The 24,015-nt window shown below is 39.2% G+C and overlaps 2 protein-coding genes across 2 annotated transcripts in view; one reads left to right on the forward strand and one right to left on the reverse strand.

Moving 5' to 3' along the window:
* Positions 1–3,204, forward strand: part of IFT80 (intraflagellar transport 80) — a 106,603-nt gene extending 103,399 nt beyond the window's left edge. Inside the window, exon 20 of the mRNA XM_033090443.1 lies at positions 2,559–3,204. Within this exon, the coding sequence (XP_032946334.1) occupies positions 2,559–2,666 (108 nt within the window). The 3' untranslated portion in view covers positions 2,667–3,204. The remainder of the gene's footprint in view (positions 1–2,558) is intronic.
* Positions 3,205–13,139: 9,935 nt separating this feature from the next.
* On the reverse strand, positions 13,140–18,001 carry C2H3orf80 (chromosome 2 C3orf80 homolog). Its single transcript, XM_033091915.1, has one exon. It carries the CDS (start codon positions 17,860–17,862, stop codon positions 17,122–17,124), a length of 741 nt encoding a protein of 246 aa, XP_032947806.1. The 5' UTR covers positions 17,863–18,001; the 3' UTR covers positions 13,140–17,121.
* Positions 18,002–24,015: the final 6,014 nt, after the last annotated feature.

Raw genomic sequence — 24,015 nt, forward strand, 5'->3', positions numbered from 1 at the left:
CTTGCACCTAAAACAGCCCTTGGCATATAGTCAGCACTAAATATTTGTTGAATGAGTAATTGAATCATGCAGAGAACGTATATAGGAGGAGGAATGAGAACACTTGATGATAGCGCTACACTCTGAAGGGCAACGAGAACGCCGTCGTGTTACAGTGGTCTGGAGAGAGAATGAGCGTCAATGAGAAGCAGCAGGGTGGTGGCTTGCAGTGCAGGGAGACAGAATCGGGAGGGAAGGGTGAGGAGCAGCCAGTGAAGAGAAGGAAACTGAACGCATAAGTAACTGAAGGTAGACGTCCTAGAGGAATCAAAGAAGATGGGATCAGGGACTAAGTGAAGAGGTTGGCCTGAGACAGAAGGGAAAGAGATCAGGATGGATACAGATACAGGTAAGTTTGTGAGTGCAAGGAAGGAAATTAAGTGAACCTATGCCTAATGGCCACTGTATTCTCTATAAAGTAGGAAGCTGATTTCCAGCTGAGAGGAAGAGAGACGAGGTAGAGGATGGGGAGCCATTTTGTACGATTTTGAAATTACTTCTGTGTGAATAAGGAGAATTGACTAGGAGCTAGAATAGGAAGTGCCAAATAGTATTGGCACTCCCTATAACAGAAAAGGATGTGTTTTAGTATAGAAGTCACTTGACAGCTGCAGTGAGTACACACTCACGTAAAACTCACTATTAAAAATATTCTATTTCAAGGACTAAATTATCAGAACACTGTTCTAAAACTGGATAAATGCCAAAGTGAAAGTGAAACATTTGTTTTCAGTAGGGTGGCTGTCAACTGACACCCTCATTTGTACTATAACAAGTAGCTAATATAGATGTCATCAATTTACTTGATGGACTTCTGGTGCAATGGGGCAACAATTGTGCAATGTACCATCCATATATCGTTTCATTGTGATTGATTTGAGAATCATATGTATATCAATTTAAGGCTGGAAGAAGGCCAAAGCATTCATCACGTTTTGTCTTTCTCTTTGCAAATGTTTTGTTAGACATAGAAACAAGTATTTGGCCATTTGAAAACTATCAAGTTCTGGCCTGATTGAAAAAAATGAGTCTTTCAAATAATCTGATGTTTGCTCTGCCTTTCAATGAGCTGTCACTTGCATCTCAGCACAGACATTCATCTTCTGTTACCATGTTTCTTTGAAAATAAGACCTAGTCGGACAATCAGCTCGAATGCGTCTTTTGGAGCAAAAATTAATATAAGACCCGGTCTTATTTTACTATAACATAAGACCCGGTCTTGTCTAACATAATATAAGACCGGGTATAATATAATACCCGGTCTTATATTAATTTTTGCTCCAAAAGACACATTCGAGCTGATTGTCTGGCTAGGTCTTATTTTTGGGGAAACACGGTAGAAAGGATTCTTTTATTTCATCTATTTGATATATTGCAGAAAAAGTATATGGAATTATTATCTTTCTAAAAAAATGACCAAAAGTATCTAGAAATTAAGTCACAGATTTGGATAAAGGATATTAGAATAAAAAAAGAATCAAATAATTAATTCTGTCAACTTCTGGCACAAAACAAAAAGGGCATGAATTCCCGTTAAGGTTAAATTAATCTCTTGGTTACTTAAGATAAATCTGTTCAAGCAGCAAGTAATGCTTCAGTCTGTTTTAATACTACATATTCCACTCAGCTCCCCTACGTGGAGGTGAAAACCTATTCACTTTTGGCTCAGTCTGAGGAGTTTGGGTTTATTTCATAGTAAATCAAAGTTAGTTTACTCTAGGACCCAATTTTTTCCATATTTTGTCTGAAAGAGGACACACATTCCTAAATTAGTGATCTCCAAACTTTTTAAAACAGAGAATGCTTTTTCCTAAAGAACTCAGGGCAGTCTTTTCCTGACACCAATGAGCTTACAAAGGGGGCAGGATCAAAGGGAGGGAAACAGATAAAAACTCAATGATTCTTTTTAGGTGTCTCCCAGCCTTGCTTTCCCACTACTTCCGCTAATATCTTTTCATCACTGTCTTAACCACCACTGTGTTTTTATATTACTTTAAGAGTTGTTGCAAAGGAGTCATTATTGCCGAGTATGCTGGGGGAAGCAAATGCTGCTGGATCTTTCCTCATAGCTGGGCTTCGTAGGAAACCTCAGTATGTAAGCAGTGAAGCGCTGACGCGTGTTGGCTTGGCGTCTAGATCCCTGTCGGTTTTTCTTCTTGTTTGGAGGAGGGCAACCCACCTTCGCCCCTGTGTCCCCAGGTGTACCTGTACAAAACCCTAAGTCTCCATGACCCTGTTTAGATGTACCTTCTATAAATAGCTATGATGAGACTTTGGTCTTTTGAATCACAATGAGAGTCTTTGCTTTTTATTGTGGTAATTGTTCTGTTTGGTCTTACTCCTAAAGCTATTTTATTTTTTGTTTTGAGCTTTTTTTTTTTAAACTTTTCCTTCATGCCCGCTTTTTCTCTAATGTTTTAGAAGTCGTATATTCTCTTTTTGTTTACTCTCAGTTTCTTTGGATTAAACAAAAATGTCTTTACTATATAAGCATGTTTCTTCTTTTCTTCTACTGCAGCTTCAAATAGATTGGGAGAAAATCAAAGCCAAAATTGAGATGGAAATTACTAAAGAACGAGAGCGATCAAGCAGCCAGGCCAGCAAGAATATAGATCTAAAGCACTAAATGCCATGCTCATCTTTAAGGAATTTTGCCTTTTGAAACTAATTCTGATTAACCAAGGGGAAGCATGTGTTCTTTGCTAAAGAAAAAGGCTTTAAGTATAAGCACTTACTGTATATTCAATATAAACGTATACTCAGAAAGACTAAGCACAAAATAATTGATGTAACTTCATCTTTTATATTTTTAGTCCAATAATTCATAAAATATTTTTATATATTTATGATACACCTATGTCATGTTGCTTACATTCCAGTTTTTGTCCATTAGATTATCCCTGAATCTTCAGCATGAGCAAATATTAATGCTGATAATAAAACATTGGACTCTTTAAAATGTATGTTATCATTAATTTCTATTTGACCTCTAAACTGTAAAGTACTCTCAGAGTTAATTTATAAGTCAAAAGTACAATGAGGATGGATTTATGAAAATGTATAACAATACATTTACACCAATGTTCATAGCCACATTATTTACAATAGCAAAAAGGTGGACAAAAAGAGATGAATGGATAACAGATGAGTGGATAAAGATGTGGTATATACATACATTGGAATATTATTCAGCCTTAAAAAAGGAATGAAATTCTGATACATGCTAAAACATGGATGTACCTTGAAAATATTATGCTGAGTGAAATAAGCCAGACACAAAAGGTCAAGTATTGTATGATTCCACTTATACAAGATACCTATAATAGGTGAGTTCATTGAGACAGAAATGAGAATAGTGGTTGCCAGGGACCAGGGGAGGGAAAATGGGGGAGTTATTGTTTAATGAGTACACAATTCCTGTTTGGGATGAACGAGTTCTGGAAATGGATAGTGGTGATAGTTGTACAACATTGTGAAGGTACTTAATGCCACTGAATTGTACACCTAAAAATAGCTAAAATTGTAAAATTTGTTATATATATTTTACCATAATTTTAGAAATATATCTAGAATGATTAAGAAATATTTTCCTCATTCCTCTCCTAACTTGAGAATGTTCAGGCACTAGGCCCTGGAGTCTGAGTTTGTGAAAAATCTCCTTAAGTGATAAAGCTGTTTGCCTAGCCTTAATTCAGTATGTCCCCAAATTATTATTACCACAGAAGCTTTTTAACATTGATACAAGTACTTCTTAGAAAGTCTTCCATGAAGCCATTTTTAGAAATGGTATATTATGAAGTGGGAATATGCAAATGCATGGGAAAGTAATTCCCTCTCTTGTCCCAATTTTAATTAATATATCTAGGCTTCTTTTATGAAAATGTTCCTGTCTTTTCAACATATTCCTTTTCTTTTCTGGACGGTTGGAATATTCTGTTCTTCATCCAGACGCTGGGTAGGAGGATGTGTTCAATTTATGAAGTATGATGAGGAGTTTACTTATAAGTTGTGCTTACAAGTTTACATATGTTTTCTACATTGTTATATTTCAATAAAAAGTTTTAAAAGAAAAATGGTTAAAAGGGTGAATTCTTAAAATTTATTTTTGTTTATAGTCAACATACAATATTATATTAGTGTCAGGTGTGCAACACAGTGATTCAGCATTTATATACCTTACAAAGGAATCATCACGTAAGTCTAGTAAACATCTGTCATCGTGCATAGTGATTATGATGTTATTGATCCTATTCTCTATACTGTTCATTACCTCCTAAACGCGTAAATTTTGTTTATTTTATTATAATTTTAAAAGTTGAAAAAATGTAATGAAATATGTGTGTATTCTACCAACAGTTCTCTGATACCAACTAGGTGTCCTGCAATTCAATTCCCACACTACCTACCTGGAGTCAGTGGCAGGTCTCACAAGGTAAAAGACGAGATCCCCAACTAGATGGCCCTTATTTTAGTTCCCAGCCACAAGCAGAGACCCCAGGATACCCACACGCCTGTAAGACATGGTTGCAGATTTGGGGATTCCCACCCCCTCCCAGCCCAGCAATGTCTTCATCACCAGGAAGCTCCCCCAGGCCTGGCCATCCTGAGTTTTTATCAGGGTTTCATTCCGTAGGCACAATTGATTAAATCATTGGCCATGTGATTGAACTCCATCTCCAGACCCTCTCATCCCCCCACCCCAAGGTCAGGTAGCTGAAAATTTTACCTTTCTGATCAGGTGATTTTTCTGATGACTAGCTCTCATCCTGAAGCTATCTAGCCCCACCAACTCTCTCTCTCTCTCTCTCTCTCTCTCTCTCTCTCTCTCTCTCTCTCTCTCTCTCTCTCTCTCTCTCTCTCATTGGCATAACAAAGATACTCCTAACACTCAGGAAATTCCAAGGGCTTGGGAAGCTCTGTGCCAGGAACCAGGGACAAAGACCAGGCATATTCTTTGTTATATCACAGTATCACTTTCTCAATCATACTGAATGTGTATTGCTATGTTGTTTTCCTTTGTCTTATACTTTAAAAAATATCTATTATAGAAGCTTCTCAGTTAATCATTGATAATTTTATACATTTGGGGGGGATTTGACATAATTTAGTACTTTTGTATGTACCATGTTTCCCCAAAAACAAGACATAGCCGGACAATCAACTCTAATGCGTCTTTTGGAGCAAAAATTAATATAAGACCCTGTCTTATATTATTTATTATATTATGTAAGACCCGGTCTTATTTTACTATAATCTAAGACCGGGTCTTACTATATAATATAAGACCGGGCCTCATAGTAAAATAAGTAAAATAAGACCGGGTCTTATATAATATATAATATAAGACTGGGTCTTATATTAATTTTTTCTCCAAAAGACGCATTAGGGGCTGATTGTCCAGTTAGGTCTTATTTCGGGGAAACCCAATATCTATACATCTTTTGTATTATTTCATAAACATAACAAATAGAGAAGATTGTTTATACAGAATGCCTGGGACCTGGCCCTGTTACAGATTAATAATATTTCTAGGGCATGATGATCCCCCCAAAAACATTTCATCACAGAGGATACGGTGTGTAAGATGGAACATAAGTTATGATAAGAAATAAACAAGTTTTAAAGCAAACATATTTTAGAAAATGCTTTTTAAACAATTACCATGAGTATCAATTGAAGAATATTTTCAAATATCTGTCATTGTGTACATATAGGAAATATATACCTTTTTGCAAATGAAAGTATGCTACATAAATCCTGCTTAGGTAAAGATCTCAAACACATTTTCCTTGTAAATTCTTATACTGAAAAAAAAATCAGGATTTACAATGTACACATCATAAAAGTGATATGCAGTAATAAAAATACATGAATTTTTATTCTGCAGATTTTACGTGCAGATCTGCAGGTAGAACTGCAGCAGAATCACTTGTCAGAATTTCTTTAAACACATCTGCAGAAACCAAACAGAAGGTGATGAAGTAACTCTTGGAAAGACCCATCATTATCTTCTCCTTGCCCACAACCTGTATATCTTTTGTATTTTCTGCTTAGTGGTTAATGACTTTTGGGCCAGAATATAAGATTTTCACAACTTCTAGAGATTTCACAACCTGTTAGAGATTATATAACTTCTAACAAAGTCATTTTTCATTCTTCCAGCTTTACTCTAAAGCTACTCTGTCCCTACAACGTGGCTTGAGCTGCTGGACATCATTGCCTGGACATTTGCAACCCAATGGGTCACAATGCACTTTGCTTACCATGTACTTTGCATACTTTTTAAAATGTAGTGATTTCTAAAATAGACCATTTCAAAATAACCATCCCAAAACAATTTAGAGCAATTCAACTTTTCAAATATTTCCAGATGTTCTAGATTATTGAAAACTATCTTCTAATACTCTCCTACTATAAAGCAACGTTCACATAAAAAATTTTTAATTGGGAAAACAGTTTAGAATTCTATGGCAGTAAGGTGATAAAAGTGAACTGGCATCTTAAGATGACTAACCATAGAGCTGGGAGGACTATGGGGTGGAGCTGGGCCCCTTGTTAACTCTCTAGTCCTGACTTCCTGTTAAACTTTGGTAACTTCTGAGGGAGGGATGCTAATAAACAGAGACACCATCTTGGAATGGGGCTTTTTTTGCATGTTGGCAGCTGGTTGGAGCTTCGCCGGCAGGTGTGTGTTCACAACCTTCTTGGTGGCTTTTTTTTTTTTTCCTTTTCCCGGAATAAACGGCTCTTTCGGTGGACTACCTGGAGAACTATTTGGCCAGTCAACAAAGGCAAGTATAAAGTGGTTGTAAACCTGTCTCCATTTTGGGAGTATTATCACCAAAACAGTTTAAAGTGCCTCACTCCAGGAGCAATAACACATCTACCTAAAGTATATTTTCTTGTTCTCAAGTCAACTAGGACTGTACCAGAGAGCTCATTTGTTTAGATAGTGACAAATGTTTACTTGTACAAGAAAATATTAGGTTGGTGCAAAAGTAATTGCGCTTTTTGCAATTTCAACCTTTTAAACCGCAATTACTTTTGCACCAACCTAATAAACTAGTTTGCAAGCCAAGACACTCCACCTGTCTAGCATTAAATGCTCGAATGTAATCTCATAGATATTAATGTTTATAACGTGGTAGAGGGTTAAATTCTTGAAATAAAATCTAGAGAGGGACAACAGATTAGTGGTTGCCTTGGGTTGAGGACTAGTGAGAGAAAGAGGATTGAGGTTCTAAGGCTCTCTATATAGAGTGGCATCAGGGAGCTCTGTGGTGGTGGTTACTTGCAGCTATGCGTGTGATAAAATTGCATGGAAACAAAAGCATTAGGTACAAAACTACTATATAGTATATATTTACTGTGAATACATCTATATGCAGTAAAAATATTCAGAGAATATTCTAGAAGGATACCACACAAGGTTTAACTCTCAAATTAGAGGAGGGTCAGGTGTTAGAGGGGACCTTTGTTGTAATGTTTTCTTTTTAAAAAGGAAGATGTATTTGTTATTACCTGAGTAATTGAAAATTTAAGCAAGAAAAGATTGAAGGGTTCTATACATTTTTTAATTTTTTGTTTTATTGGGGAATATTGGGGAACAGTGTGGTTTTCCAGGACCCATCAGCTCCATGTCAGGTAGTTGTTTTCAATTTAGTTATGGGGGGGTGCAGCCCAACTCCAGGTCAGGTCGTTGTTTTCAATCTAGTTGAGGGCGCAGCAGCTCACTGGCCCATGTGGAAATTGAACCAGCGACCTTGGTGTTATGAGCACTGCGTTCTAACCACTGAGCCAACCGGCCTCCCCAGGTTCTATTCATTTGTTGGAGTATCTCAGTGTAGTGGCATAAAAGATGGATTTTAAAATGTAATTTTCTCGAGTGTGGGTGTGTGTATGTGTATGTGTATTTATATTGTAATAAGGTTTTATTACTGGTTCTTTTCACTTAATGACATTATATCATAAACATATTTCCATATTAACAGATGTTTTCTATTTTAAAGGCTGTAGGCTATCTCTTCGTATGGATGGAGAATTTATTTAATCAGTGCCCTCCTATTGGATAATTTAGTTTTCAATATCTCACCATTATAGCAGTGCTTTGACGGGTTTTCTGTAATCAGATCTTTGCTTGGACTTTGAGTATTTTCATGGGATAGATTCTCAGTGGGGAATCTAACCTCTGAATCAAGGCTATGTACCTTTTAAGGCTTTGATAACTCCTAAAAGTCTGTTTCTGACATATTTTGGAATTCAGGGGCTCCTCAAAGCTCAATGCAGAAAACTTTTTCATGGCCTTAAAGTCAGTTTTGACCCTTCCTCTCCTCAAATCATTTACAGTGACAGTGCCAGCCACCTCATATATAGTCTTTACTGGGTGCCAGGCTCTACAAGTTTTACCCCTTGATGTACTACTTTTAGCTTCCTTTTCAGAAGAAGAAATTAAGGCACGGGGAGATTAGGCAATTCAACTGGAATCACCGCCCTAATATGCAGGGTATCTGGGGTCAGGAGACTTGGCAACATGGTCCCACAATCTGTACTACCCACTGCTCCTTGGAAAGTGGTTTTACCATGTTTCCCCAAAAATAGAGCTGATTTCCCCAATCAGCTCTAATGTGTCTTTTGGAGCAAAAATTAATATAAGACCTGGTCTTAGTATAATATAAAACCTGGTCTTATACATTTGATATATAACATTATATTAGTTTTAGCTGTACAACATGATTTGATATATGTATATATTGTGAATGATCACTACAATAAGTCTCATTAACATCTGTCATCACACATGGTTACAGAATTTTATTTTTATTGTGATGAGAAATTCTAAGATCTATTCTGTTAGTAATTTTCAAATGTACAGGTCTTCCACTTCTTTTGTTAAATTTATTCCTACATATTTTATTATTTTTGATGCAATTGTAAATGGGATTGTTTTCTTAATTTCTCTTTCTGATAGTTTGTTATTAATACTGTTTCCCCGAAAATAAGACCTCGCCGGACAATCAGCTCTAATGTGTCTTTTGGAGCAAAAATTAATATAAGACCCAGTCTTATTTTACTATAAGACCAGGTATAATAAAATATAATACCGGATCTTATATTAGTTTTTGCTCCAAAAGATGCATTAGAGCTGATTGTCCGGCTAGGTCTTATTTTCGGGGAAACACGGCATATAGAAACACAACTGATTTTTGTATATTGAGTTTGTGTCCTGTGACTTGAAAGAATTTGTTTATTCTAAGTTTTTTGTACGAATCTTTCGGGTCAGTGTGTGTGTTTAAATATCACTTCTGTAATTTGTAAAAGCAACAAAATGGTTTTTAAAGGATTTAGAGAAATGACATTTTAGGAGAATAATTTGAAAGTTGTATAGTCATCCATTCCTCTAGAATATAACCTGTTTGGGGATTGGACCAAAGAATCAGGAATTAAGAGTTCCTGTACTACTATTTCGACCCCTTGAAAAATTGTAGTGAGCTTACAATGTTATGCCATTTGTCTATACTGAGGATCTCATCTTTAGAAGCCCTATGGAATGTATTTAGTGTAAAGATGGTCGAATATGTTATTCTTGACATGATAGTTTCTTCTTCACAAGAACTCACAGGAGAAGCTTCTCCTAGATCTCAGTATCAGGAAGATTTGTGCTTCTCTCAAGCAGCTGGTCTGGTTTTTATTTACAAACACTGAATCTTTTAACTGATCTGCTTCTTTCTTTGTATTTCCTCCTCTAAAGCTCGGAACTAAGGTATGGCCTTCTTTTTTCGAACTTTGCTTTTCCCCTTTGCCTTGGTTTCTTCATTTACTTCCTGAGGGTCTTGTTTTGTGTGTCCTTTTTGTAAATTACCTCATTTCTGTTTCTGTGTAAATTAAAGAATGGCTTAGTGGCTGGATGAGTAGGTGCATGGATGAGTGGATGGATGGATGGATGGGATAATTAATTGATGTATTTGTAGGGTTTTTTTTTCCTTTAAGTTTTATCTTCTAGAATCCTATAAAATAAGATTAATTCCAATTCCACAAGTTTGCCTTTTAAATATTTGATGACAGTTATTTTCCCTTGGTTGTCTCTTCTTCAGGTTAAAAATCAGAAATATTTATATGAAAGTCTTTATAGCAGAGTCATTTCCACCATACCTGAGGTGGGTTTCAGTGTCCATTGGGCCGATGCATTTTTTCCTTATTGCTTGATTAGCCCTCCTCTACCTCAACTGTTATTCCTTCAGCAGCCTATACCCGCTTCTATTCCTACAGCCCTAATGTCCGTTCTCCAGGCCCCGCTTCTAAGGACACTGCTTCACCCCTGTCCTCTCCCAAAGCTTCTGTCTATGAAATCTCAAGATCCAGTTTCCAATGTCCTACTCCAGTGTCCTATCTTTCTTATCTTTCTCCAACTATACTTACTCCCCAACATCAAGAGTAAGCCTTTCCACTTCAGTTAGTCAGCCATTCCTAGTCCTTTCTTTCCTGCCCAAACCCAATTTCTCTTTTTCTACCCAGGCTTTCTTCCACAGTATATCACCTCAACCAAAACCAGTCATCAAGACCAGCTGACAGGTTTTTCTTTTTTAAGTAAATTTTTGTTTTTCCTAAAAGTGTTTTTATTCTTAATTCAAATCATTAATGCCCATGATCAACTGGAAAAGTTTTTGAGTTTCCACAAGTTTATCTGAATTTCACACGAAGAACCCAGTGTCAATCAATATGTGTACACTGGCACTTGAAATACACTTTTATGTCCCAGGCATAGTGTCAAGTGATTTTTATACATTACCTTAACATTCATTTCAACCATCCGAGGTAGGTACTCTCCCCACTTTATAAATGAAAAAATAAGCTTAGAGAAGTTAAGCAACTTGCTTATGGTCAAATAACTAATAAGATTAATTATTAGTCTTCAAGAGACTGTTTCACCAGTCTTCAAGAGACTGGTGAAAACAGCTGAAGAAAATGCAGAACCTTTGGAAGATTTGGCAGGTATCAGAAAATCCCCACAAACACCAAAAGAAATAGGAACAAATAAAAGGGCAATCATTTCTATAGAAAGCTTAGAAGCACACCAAAGCACAAACAAGGCCTAGCAAAAACTCACATGAACACTGAGGACACCTAAAATACAACCAGAGCTCATGGAAGACCTGGCAGCTATCTGAGTTTCTTATAAATAACAAAAGAACCAGAGGAACAAATAAATGATGAGAAGTCCACAGAAAGCTTAGGAACACTTGAAAGCAGAATCCAGAACCAGCAGAAAGTCTAACAGGCATCAAGAGGCTGCTGAGAACATCTAAAGTAAAACCGGAACACTTGGAAGACCTGGCAGCTATCAGCTAGTCCTGTAAACACCAAAAGAACCAGAGGAATAAATAAATGGTGGGGATAGGCGCAGAGATCTTAGGTACAGTCCAAAGCACAAACCAGAACCACAAGAAAATCCAAGAATATTCAGAAGACTGTTGGAGACAACTGAGGAAAAATGTAGACTCTGTGGAAGAAAATATGACAGGCATCAAAGAGCTTCTAAAAAAACTGAAGCAAGCAATACAACTACAGAGAGAAAGCAATCAGAACTCCATAGCTCCCAAGTGGAAATGTGGAAAAGGTGAAAATCTCACAGGTATTGAGAGATTGTTTAGGACACAAAGAAAAGGCAGAATCAGTGTTAAGACCCAAGAGGAAGTTGTGGACCCAGAAGATAAGACAATCAACAAGAAACTCGGAGAAGCTCCCAGGGAGATATGTGAATTAGCCCAACTGACAGTAATCAAGAACTTCTGTGGAAAAGACTGAGACTGAACCCATAGAAGACCCGACAAGCACCCACAAACAAAACACCTAAAGAAAAGGGAAACTTAAGTAGAAGACTTGACAGGTGTCAGGAACCTCATGACAACCCCAAAGCAGAGACGTGAATGAACAGAAAATCCTACAGGTATAAAGAAACTTAAGAAAATTCCTAAGGTGTATCCCATAGATGATTTGGCACATATTATAAGATTTATGGCAACTTCAAATTCTAAAAATGAACTCACAGGAAACCTTTAGTAAGGAATCAGCTATTTCAGATAAATTACAAGAAACACCTAAAGTATCTGTAATAAAAGATGTGAAAACCAAGAAAACCAAGTAATAGAAAAAATAGTAGAACATAAACAGAGTGTACACATTTTTCAATCAAAAAGATGTAGGTCATACAAATTTTTTTAAAACACCAGAAGAAACCCTGAAGCCAACATTTATTACTACTTTATTGAAACCATCAAGAAAAAAGCAAAATGCAATTGAAGACTTCTTGGAACTCACACACTTATGGCAGAATCTAAACAAAAGATATGAAGTCTGGAAGGTGACTATAGTGGATTTGAAGAAATATTTACTTCGGAAAAAATTAAAGATGGACCAGAAGATCTCAGTCAAAAAAACTTCTCTTGTAATCCTTGTGAATATGAATCCAAAACGAATGTCTCTGAAACTGAAGATGGGTGGCCAAAGAACATACAAAATAGAGTGTCAAAGAACAAGATCTGCCCTAAGAAACGAGAGATTTTCAAGAATCTAAACATTTGCTTAGTCAAACATATAACATGCAAGTAAAGACGAAAGTAAAGAATTCAGAGTCTCAGTTGCTACATAAACAGAAAAGATTCAAATAAAGACGCAAAGAATACTGTGAAGAGCTTCCAAGATAAAAATTTGAAAGGTGAAGAAGCCGTGAAACAGTGTCACATCAGGGGAAGAAGTAAAACTGGTATACATCTATAGGAATCTGATAGCTTGGCTGGTTCAACGGGTTATTCACATGGAGAAAGGTTACAAATGAATGAAGAATTTGCAAGAAAAAAATTAAATCTACAAATGAAGATACTTTTAAGACCCTGGAAAAATAATCAAAATCAATTTTGATTTGATTTGGTAAAATCTTTGGTCAATACACAAGAGAAAATTCACACAAACCTATATTAAAACAGGAATAAATCCGTAAGATTCTAATTCTTTGTTAGACGAAACAAATACAGCCAACAAAGAAGTAGAAGGTAAAACCACTGACGGTTCCTCAGATAAAATCTTAAACATCTTTAAGATAAAATCTTAAACAAGTTGGGGATTCTTCATGATCATCTAAAATAAAACAAATGTAAAGTTAGAGGTATCTTCTAGTCTACTCAGTAAAACAGAATACCATATACAGAGGAAGTAGAAGAGGAGCCTGTGCAGAAAATCCATAAGAAAGCAAAAGATACAACAATCAATGGTAAATCAAGCTATCTTTGAGGTCTAGAGGCTCAAATAAGGTTTTGTCTGCAAAGGCAAAAGGGCATAGGGTCTTTACTTCCCAGTACAACTAGAATGTGACTGCAATAATGGTTGCCAATTCATTCTTTGATAAAATACCTCAGCCTACCAGTTATTAGCTTTTTTACCAGTGAATGAAAGGAGAATGAAAAAGTAAATTGTAAACTAGTGAAGGTCAGATAAAAACTTGCCAAATATTCTATTACTGATTGGCTGCCTGCAACTTACACTTTTGGAGAAATGGTTAGTGCTGGGGTGCTCAAAATAAAACAACTCATCACTGTTTCTCTCAGTCTGGAAATCCAAATGAATTATGATTCATGAAATTTTTACAAAAGTCAATGCAGAATACTGTAGAAATCTGAAGACCACATTTCATGTTTATAACATACCCGTTTCAGCTCTGAATTGATGCCTTTATTAATTCCACTTGAGAGAAACTGTATACATAAAGGAGATTACTTATCACATTGCCTTTTAAACTGTTGGAGCCATTTCCTTAATATTCCCTTTGGCTTTTACAATTGAATCTTGTTTTCCTTATATAGTACACCTCATGCCCTTTGGCATAATTGCCAATGCCATTTCCCATGGTTGAAGCACACATTTGTAATGTGGCAATTAAAGGCCTCTTAAAACTATCATTCTATCTCTAGAAGACATTTTCCCCTTGGTTATGATATTGAATGCCAATAACAAATTGCTTTTAAGCAACTGGTGATCATATATATATGATATATATGTGATTTAGAAAATCAATCGTTTTCTCACATATCCAGGACTACTATTTCCCTACACATGAGAAGTCAGTGGAAATAAAATATGCTTGAAATGTTTTAATATGTGAATTACATTGATAACTGAAAACCAGGAGCAAAGGCTTGGTTAGTACTGGAGAACCTGGCACTCTCAGGTGGGTTTGGTTAAAATGGGTACTTACGTAGCAGCCTTGCAAAAATTATCAGTCACAGACTATATAAATATATGTGTGTAACTATTTTCTACATTAATAACTTTTCTACATTTCTATTTTCTACTAGTTCTATGGGATAAATAACTTCCAGGCGAAACCTGTAAACCTGAACACTCAGGTAGATACTGGCCTTAGTGCTTTACAAATGTTGCTACCCAGGTATGCTATCTAGCCTCATGAATATATAGGTCCTGTGTGTATTAACATGGTTTGTTCTGTATGTGTGTGTATTACCATGACACATGTTCATTTATCACTAATACAAATAGTTCTTGAGGATGTTTTTCCCCACAAAATTATGCCTGAACAAATTGTGCCTGGTAAATCAATGAACTGCAAGAAAAAAACCAAAGTACAGTCAAACTCATTTTTATTAAACTGAGAGATGTGAATAAAGGCTTGTATGATGTATAGGGAAAGAAACAAATGTAAAATTTGTTGCAGTTTTAAAATTCAAGAGAACCTCATTGCGTGAATGGTGTTATATTATGGAAATTCTGAATTTTAGGGAAAGAGATGTTCCATAGTTGATACAAAGGAAACATACTTGGTCCATATTATAAGTGTATTTTTGCAAGATTTTCTTGTAAAGCTCAAGATATTAGAACCAACAACTTGTAGGACAATCAACCCAACTGACAGTAATCAAGAACTTCTGGTTCTTGATATACTAGTATTTAGATATTTATATTGATGTTTCAGATATGGGTGAATTTTAAGAAATGTCTAAAACAGTGTACTCTCCAAGGATAAATCATTTAAAAGAATATGGCCATTTTCCGGTTTGTTTGAATGGTGGGTGATATTGATACCACATATCAATAAAATTTTAGTGTTTGAGTAATATTAATATATGCAATTATACAATATAATGTGATTTCATTAAATCTTGTATCATACTCAATTGATAGTCTTAACTCCTGGTGCTTTTGCCAATTCACAGCTTAAAATTGCTTTTAAATGACAAAGATACACATTTCAAGTTTTAATACACTACCATATAGTCATACATCTTATATAATTTGCACAGAGAAAGATTTTAAAGTTTTTCTGTTTTAATACACTTCAAATGATTTTAATGACAGGGTCATTAGTTTTTAAAAGTTTAGAGTAAACCATTCTCTTCTATTACAATTGAGACATTTTAAGATTTCTTAGAACTATCAGACTTTTTCAACCAGCTTTTAAAAGTTTAAGGTAACCAAATCATTTTCTTCTAATACAATTCAGGTATTTTACGATTTCTTAGAATTGCCAGACTTTTTCAGGTATAAGAACATTTTGAGATACACATGTGAAGTCCATGTGTATAATCTTTCTTAATGTAATACTCATCATTCCTTAAGCAAGGAAACCTTTTCTGTTTTCCTTTCATGATAATCATAAACTGTAATAATTATATGGTACACAATGTATATATTGTACATAGACAATATGCATATGTACATTATACATATGTGTTAATATTTCATATTACCATTTGCTTAAAGGACATTTCATAGAATTGCAGAACTGTTACAATGACATTTTTTTTTCTTAAAATAGGTTGACTGTATCCTTCTGTAGTATATTACTGCACAACTATGGGTTTAAAAGTTCCAAGTCACAACAATTTCTTCTGTTTTGTAGCATGTTGTGAATGTATTCCAAATGAAAAATGGAGGGGAAAGTGCATGACATCATGCTTCATGGTAGGCGTATATGTATTAATCATTTTTACATGTAACTATGTGGTAAATGATACAATTAAGACCTAGACTATATAATGCATAGTTATTACTATAAAAAGATATATTATGCCACAGTACTAAAAATAATATATATTCTTCTCAAATAGTGAAAATAAGATATCCTTCGTGTTTTTTATGTCACATTTTCTCGTTTGACCATGCCTTTTTTGTCCCATTGTAAATGAAATAATGTCCATTTTTTAAAACAATGACAGTGTGGGCAATTTCCAGGCCAGTAAGGCCTAAAAAGGGTGATAAGACAATTATCTTGTCATTAATTGGAGAAATACCCTCTTGATGCATTCAATACATGGTAAAAATATAAAAATAAAAGACAAATATAAATATCTTCTCAGTTATTGAAAAATCAAAAGTCCAACTGTACCTTATTACGAATATGGCCTTAGATATACGTAATTCCTGTATCTTGAATAGGTACAGCAACTAACTGGGTATCACGGGGATCCCCCACCAAATTGTGAGCCATCAGTTGTGACTACGCTTGGCCAGGAAGACACGGAGGGGTTTTGGGGATCCTCCTCAAGGGAGGCGTTAGGTCATACCTACATGCTTCTTTCCCAGACACGGGCGCAGCCGTCTCCAGCCGCTGCGGTCCCCCTACCGCTCCTGGCCCTCTTCTCTGTCCTGGAGGGAAAGGAGTGGAGCTGCATCCCTTCCCGCTTTTCCCTAAAGGATACTGTCCGTCTCCGACGCACTAAAGGGCTCACGTGTTCTTTGTGATTCGGGAAGCAGGCACTTACGAGTGAACACAATCTGAGGGCGAAGACCGTCCTTCGACGTTGCGCTCCGGACCGGTCGGCTGCTGTCGCCCCTGCTGCGCGTGCCTAACGTTTCCTTGAACCGAATGAAACGTAGGGAAACTTAAGATCGCAGAAAAGTACAGGGTGGGGCTTGATCCCAACCCAGTGGCCAGGTAATAGGCGATTAGGCCGGGGTGGGGGCAGGCTTGGTCTGAGGCAGTTGGTGGTGGCCGCGGCCACCCCAGCCGTTGCGTCCCACCCGCAGCCCCCAGCCCAGTTCTGTCCGCGGGGTCCTCGAGGGGACCCGGGGGCTCAGATGAGCGGGAAGCGGCCCTCGCTGCCGTCGGACTCCCCAGCGCCGCCGCCTCGAGGGCGGCCGAGCACCGACACAGGCAGCACGACCTCCCCGGGGCTGAGCTGCTGCAGGCGCATGGACTCCTCATAGGTCGGCAGGTACTTGACCTCCTCGTAGCTGGGCAGCTGCAGGAAGACCGGCGACACTACCCGCAGCTCGTGCTCGGAGGCGCAGGAGGGGGCGGAGAGCCCGCCGCCCCCACGGCCCCGACCACCGCTGCCACTGTCCAGCAGTGAGTCCTGCGAGCCGGCGGCCGCCTCGTCCCGCAGCAGCGCGGGCGAGTCGTCGTCGTCGTCGTCCGGCCCCGCGGCTCCTGGCGGCCCGGCGCCCCCCGGCGGCCCTGGCCGCGCCTGCCCGGGCCTCGCCTGGCCGCGCGGGTACCTGCGGGGGCTGGGGCAGATGATACGCTGCAGGAAGTAGCCGATGGCGAAGAGCACCAGCAGGATGAGCAGCCCCGAGAGCTTGCGGACGAACCAACCCACGTTGTCCAGGAAGGCGTGCAGCGGTAGCTTGCAGCAGCGCACGGCCGTGGCGTTGGCCGCATCGCAGCAGCGCTCCCGCTCTCCGCACGCCAGCTCCGCGCAGTCCCCGCCGCCCCGCGAGGGCGCCGCCAGCGCCAGGAGCAGCAACAGCGGCAGCAGCGCTGGCGGCGCCGGTGCCACCGACAGGCCCTCGGCGGGGACCCCGGATCCCCACATGGCCGACGCAGACGGTCACTAAGGTCTGGGGCGGGCGATTGGAGGATCCGTCTGTCCTGTCCGCCGGCCCCTCCCGGGGCGCTCCGCTCGGTCCAGCGCGCCGCCCCCGCGCCTCCGCTACCTGCGGCCAGAGCAGTCCTCACTTGGCCTCGCTGGCGCGGAAGGAGGAGCCGGCGGCGCGCCGAGGCTGCGGGAGGCGGCCGCTCCTCGCAGCCCGAGCAGCTTCCTGAGCTTCTGACCTTAACCCCGCGCGCCCAGCCGCCGGGGCCAGGCGCAGGGCGGCCGGAGCCGCCCAAGATGGCAGAGGCATCGTGCGCGGGGCTGCCGCGGGCATCTCGGCCCCGGCCGGCGGCGCTCTGCCAAGACCCCCTTGTCACCCTACGGGGCCGGAAGGGTTAACGCTCCGCGCACAGCTCGGGAGCATCCTGATCTTGATTAATTCAGCCGTCGCGCTTTTCCCCTCCAGACGGGCGGGGTCTGTTGCTCGCGTAGGTGTCTCAGTTTTAAGTGATTGGATTTCCCCAGGAATGTTATTTAAATTGACTTGCGACTGGGATTCGCTTACCATCCTTCTTGTGATCTTTCTGATTAAAAATGGATGATGGCCATTAATGGCTAGCGCAGCGCCACAGCCATCCCAGAGCTTGGGGGTTGGGGACCACTGGATGGTTCTGTTTTTGGGCACATCCAGGGGACTGGGAAGCCGGCACCCCACCGGAGACCTCCTGAAATGATAAGAGAATTCCCCGGAGAGGTTCAGGGCGCAGCACCACAGAAGTATCCCCAGCCTTCTGGGAAGGTGACCCGAGTAAACCAAGTGGAGGAGACGGGGCGTCTATCTTCCCAGTGACTCATCCAACAAGCCCCCACTGCACTCGAGAAACAGTAGGGATTTGGGTTTCAGGATAGCAGGCTTCTCCTCCAATGTAAATAACACATCGGTGAAATGTCAAAGGGGAGTTGTAAGTGGTTGGCAACGTTCCTGAGCATTGATCTGCATCCAAAGGGTCTCTTTCAAGGTTATTCTTATTTGCAAAGTTTGCCTTTAGATGGAGTCTGTGCTTCTACTTAGCACATGGGGCAGAATACCTTTCCTTGAAGTCACCACTCCCTGAGAGAGCCCCTTAGTACCCAAGGGAGGGATGAGTTACCATACCCCCTGACCCGCTGGCGCATCTGGGCGGTGGCCTTAAGCAGCCTCTTAGAGCGACACCACGGGGAAGCCAGGAAGGAGCTTGCGCTTTTATTAATGCTGAAACAATCATCTTTTTAGGATTAGGATTTATTCATTCCCTCACCCTTTAAATACTAGGACCCCTATAAGGAAACCAAACGGGAATACTACAGTCATTGAGAGAAAAAAGTAAAAGCAAAGAGACAAGATTCAACTGTAGGTCAGATAAAAGCAAAGATTTCTCACAGAGTAAGTCATATTTTATCTCCCTAATACTTTTATGGATCACGGTGGTGGTTTGATTTGGGCAGGGCATTGCCTTGCCTAAATGAAAACATTTACAATATTTCTGCTGTTGGGAACACCTTATTTTGCCTCAAACTCCAAAACAATCTGTTCTCCTTATGGAGAAGCTCCTAAGTGTCACTCAGAAGAGATGCTTCATGTGAAGCTTGGTGAGCACAGGTCCTTCTTTCTAAGCTCTCCAAAAGCCACAACATTTCTCTGTGGCATGGCCTATTTCTCTGTAGGGCCTATTTCTCTTAAACCTATTGTGTAAAGCCTGGTAACAAAGGGTTTCAAATTGTAGTAAAATAATAGGATGGAAATGATTCGTTTTAAAACAGCGATAATTGTATTATTCTTTCATTCACCCATTCTTTTGCCAAACTTACATCGAATGTTTTCTATATTCAAGGAACTCTGCTAGATGCTCACCATTATAGAGAAAAATGACTTCTCTTTCCCCAGCATGGGGTAAACTGAGGTTTGCGCTCCCGCTCCCCGCTTCTAAGAAATGGAGTCAAGGAGAGATTCCATAGAGGGAAACAAATGCACTTTCCTCTCTGATCTTGACTTGTTCTTACTTTTCCAAAAGAAAAATAAAATTAATGAGTTTCAAACATTCTAAGGAATGAAGGCAGTTCTAGCCTGAGATGGGCTTTAAGTATAACGTTGGAAAAATATGAAGACCTCTTTGGGTTTTCATTCTGATCCTTTAGGGTTTCTGTGAGTAGTAATAGGAGCAATAGCAAAAGTACAGGGGGAGTGGTACAGTTGATGATACTTAGGGGAAAGAGCCCTGATATTGTTATTTTGAAATTACTAAACAGCATTTAAATTGTTTAATTTCTGTCTACTCTTAAGGATTAGATTTTTTTAGGACACAGGAGAACAACATAGATCTTCTATAAAATAAACCGTCGGCAGAGTTACTTATGAAAACAAAGACAAGGATGAGGTCTTTAGAATAAGTATGGAATGGATTTTTATTTGTTTTTTTTTTCTTTCTGAACTGATAACCCCAAAACATCATCCATTAAAGACCCTCTACAGAAACTGGCGCCCCTTTATTTCTTTTCTGATCTCTCAGCCTCACTTAATTCATTTTTATTTGCAATGTAATTTATTGTGTACAACCTTTGAAGGAAAGAAAAGAAACTTTATAGCTTTAAAAGCCCCAGAAAAGACATGATCTTCATTACTCAGCATCCTTATTCTTTATATTTGTTTAACACACAAATGAATGGAGCACACTTAGCTCCCAGAAAGTCGTAAATTCAAGCCCCTTAGTGAGGAAGATGGAATTTGATTATATGTTCTGTAGAATAATTGAAAGATAAGGAAGATCACAATGTAAAAATAAAAAAGGAACTTCATTTTGTTGGAAATTGGCACCAAATTGTGTGTAAATAAGTGTGTGCAAGAGAAAAAAACAGATGGAAGGTGTATAGGGACTGACTTTTATCCAAAAAGCATGGTGTCTTGGAGTATAGCTTGATAAAAATTAAGAATATTAACTGCTTTATGTTGCTGTAGTGCTTGAATAATATATATTTTAAAAATTTTATCTTCCTCACTTCTTTTGCACTCAGATGAATGAGTGAAAAGCCATACTGTTCAACTTTTTAGAGCAGAAGAAAGTAAACAGAAAGCAAGGATCCTGGCTGCTGTTTTACCTGTGCTTCTAGGAGCTGTCCTGACAGCTTGAGAAAGCCTGCAGCCCCATCATGCAGCTTTCTGTCCTACCATGTGATAGTTGGTCCACAGGGAATTTCTCCCTCATCTCCTTATGGCTTCAAGCCTGGGAAGCAACAGCTCTGTCCTTTTCATGTCCCTTCTTCAAAATGTCTAAACATGAGCAGTTGAGACCTTGGAAACAAGCCATCCAGTCCACAAGAACACCTTATTCGGGGTGTGAAGCATAGGCCCTCCTACTAAGTTGGTATTAAAATTGATTTATTAACCTCCTTGTTTTATGGTTTCCCTTTATTTGCAACATGTCCTCCCTGAGCAACAGTAAATTAAGGGTTTTATTGTAAATGGCCTATATTTGCATAAATGTACCCACCTAGAAATGATTTGTGATCTGAAATAATCTGCTTTGAAGTTCTTTTCAGATCGTATTTCTTTCATCACCCATTTAATAAATGTTTAATGAGGGCTCACTCTGAGCATTCTGCTTTCTTCTGGGGATACTATGAAATCAAACCGTGCCCTGCCCTCAGGGAGCTTATTGGGGGAGGGAACAACAGACACTAATCAGTCAAACTAGTGAATCACTAATGCTAAACAATAACCAATGATCATGAAGGAGAAGTGAAGGGTCCTCTGAGTTCTTACACCGGACGTCCTTGTCCTTAAGAGAGGATAAGGCAAAGAGGAAGGGTGTGTTCCAGGCAGAGGAAACTTCACAGGGACAAATTCCTGAGGTAAGAGGACCCCTTCACTTGTCATCTCTTATGTTTGGGGCAAAACCTATGTAATTTCTAGCTCAACAGTTGAGACTCTCTCCTAGGTTAGCTTTAAGAAGAATCAAGCCCCCCCCCCCCCCCCCCCGCTGTTGTTCAGTTTTAAACCAAACCTGGTTCTCTGCAGAGGTCTGTCACAGGTTGTATGATTTTAGTTACCTCTGCAGTCCTGCTCAATTTCCTCTTCGAGACCTGGAAAGCTCCAGAAATGTTTCTTGTTCTTTCCACCCCTGACTTGGAGTGGAACTTGGATTTCCGTTCAACATTAGGAATTGGCAGCTTGCTGACTAAAGCCTTCTCCAAATACTTGAACTAGAGAAAAGTCCAAGTGAGATGGTTTGTGTCTTTTGTTCAAATTAGGCACAAAAGGAAGTAGAAATCTTTCTCCCATGCTTGAAGTTAGAAACAAAAGGTTGAATATTTTCTGGCTCTTGTGAAAACAGTATCTACATTTGTATTTGTCCTTTCAGCTTTTCAAAGCACTTCCGCATGCACTGTTTTCTTTCCTCCTCACTACATTCCTGTGAGATGAATTGATTATTATTCCTTCCTCCAGGTGAAGAGAGGTTAAAACACGCAAACAACAGAACAAATTGGTGGCGGTGCTGAAAGTGTAATCCAAGGCTTGTGGATCCCAGTTTAGTTAAAAAGGGTGGGAAGCATCTCACTTGCTCCCTGACTGGGGCTGGGTCCAGTCAGTGGGGGAAGCATTTGTTTTCCCTCTGACAACTGATGTGTTGAGGGGCCAATTGTGAGCAAACTGGCTGAGAGCTGAGCTGGACCCTATTCTAGACAACAAACACGAGATTATTCTGAGGAAATGAAGCTTATATTTCTGTCACTTTTGTGGCCACTTTTGGTAACCCATTAATAATATTTTAGGTAATGATGTGACAGGCCAGCTATTTTTGTATGCATTTCTGCCAAAAAAAGAAAAAAATTCCCCTCCTTCATTACATTACTTTCTTTATCCATGAACTAAGCCATCTAATGTTCAATATACTAATGGTATGTGCTTGGGAAAATAAGGATATATTGGGTTCTAAAACACAAAATGAATATACAATATTATTTATCAGTGCCTTAGCATTCTATATGTAAGTTTTGCTTTGGAACAATTTATCAGTTAATTTCTCATGGCAAATTTTATTGCTGGAGATATAAAAAAAACAAACCATACATATTATGAGACATATTTAGTGAGGCTAAGAAGATCTGAAATTAGCATTCCAGTTATATAAGTTAAATGAATTTCTTTCTCACTCGTGCCTTTTAAGTGGTCAGATTGTTGAAGTTAGAATATACTTGTCAGTAGGCTGACATACCAGCCAAATGCTCATATTGGCAGAAAAGTCATACAGCATGAAATTACTTCATAAGATGAAATAATTTTATAAGGTGAAACATTTTTACACTGCATTATTTAAACTTGAAACTAGTAATGTACTCTTTGCCTCCCTTTCATTACAAGGAAAAATTGGTTAATACCTTCTTCCTAATGTTCTCTGTGCCCCTGCATGGAGTGTGAGGTGCCTTTCTAGCTCCGCATCTTGCCTGTGAATTTATAGTTACAGGACAACAGGACTAGTGGCAGTGACTGAGCCGGCCGTTAGTCCCTGGGTAGGGCGGTGGTCCATCCACCAGCCTCCTACTTCTAATGTTAGAGGACATGGAATAACTGTCTTCTAAGACACTTGCCTTTAAAGATTATGAATATAGCCCAAATTTCCCGTAACAATTTTCCTTGTAGATTTACCCAACTATGAATTTTAAAAGGGTCTTTTGGGTGTAATCTTATCTTCCTTGTCTTTATTTTGGACCCCTTTTCTTTCTGCACCCTTTGCTTCAATAAAGGGCTACCTGATACAGCTGCCAACCCTTCTGCTTGGATTTCCCTTTTGCTGTTCCTTCTCCCAGGAATTCTCTTTCCCCATCTCTATAGGTCAAAACCATACGAGATGCGAGTCCAATGTCACCTCCTTTTTAAATTGTTGTATTACACATCCCAAACCCACCTTTCCAACTAGAAGTCATTTCTTTCTCCCTTCTCGGAATGCCCTTAGTACTGTTTACATTTGTGGTAATTCTCATTTTCTACCTCATATTTCAAGTGGTTATGTATATATCTTAATCTTAGGGTTTCTAGAACTCGGTTCACAGAAGTAGGCTGTGTCTGTGCTTCTGTGGAACCGTGGTTCCCCATCACTTGTGCACTGACCCTCTTTGGAC

The sequence above is a fragment of the Rhinolophus ferrumequinum genome, chromosome 2 (genome assembly GCF_004115265.2).
Source record: "Rhinolophus ferrumequinum isolate MPI-CBG mRhiFer1 chromosome 2, mRhiFer1_v1.p, whole genome shotgun sequence".
Lineage (NCBI taxonomy): Eukaryota > Metazoa > Chordata > Mammalia > Chiroptera > Rhinolophidae > Rhinolophus > Rhinolophus ferrumequinum.

Coding starts and splice junctions, on each gene's coding strand:
- C2H3orf80 (XM_033091915.1), bottom strand. CDS start 17,862: ATGTGGGGATCCGGGGTCCCCGCCGAGGGCCTGTCGGTGGCACCGGCG.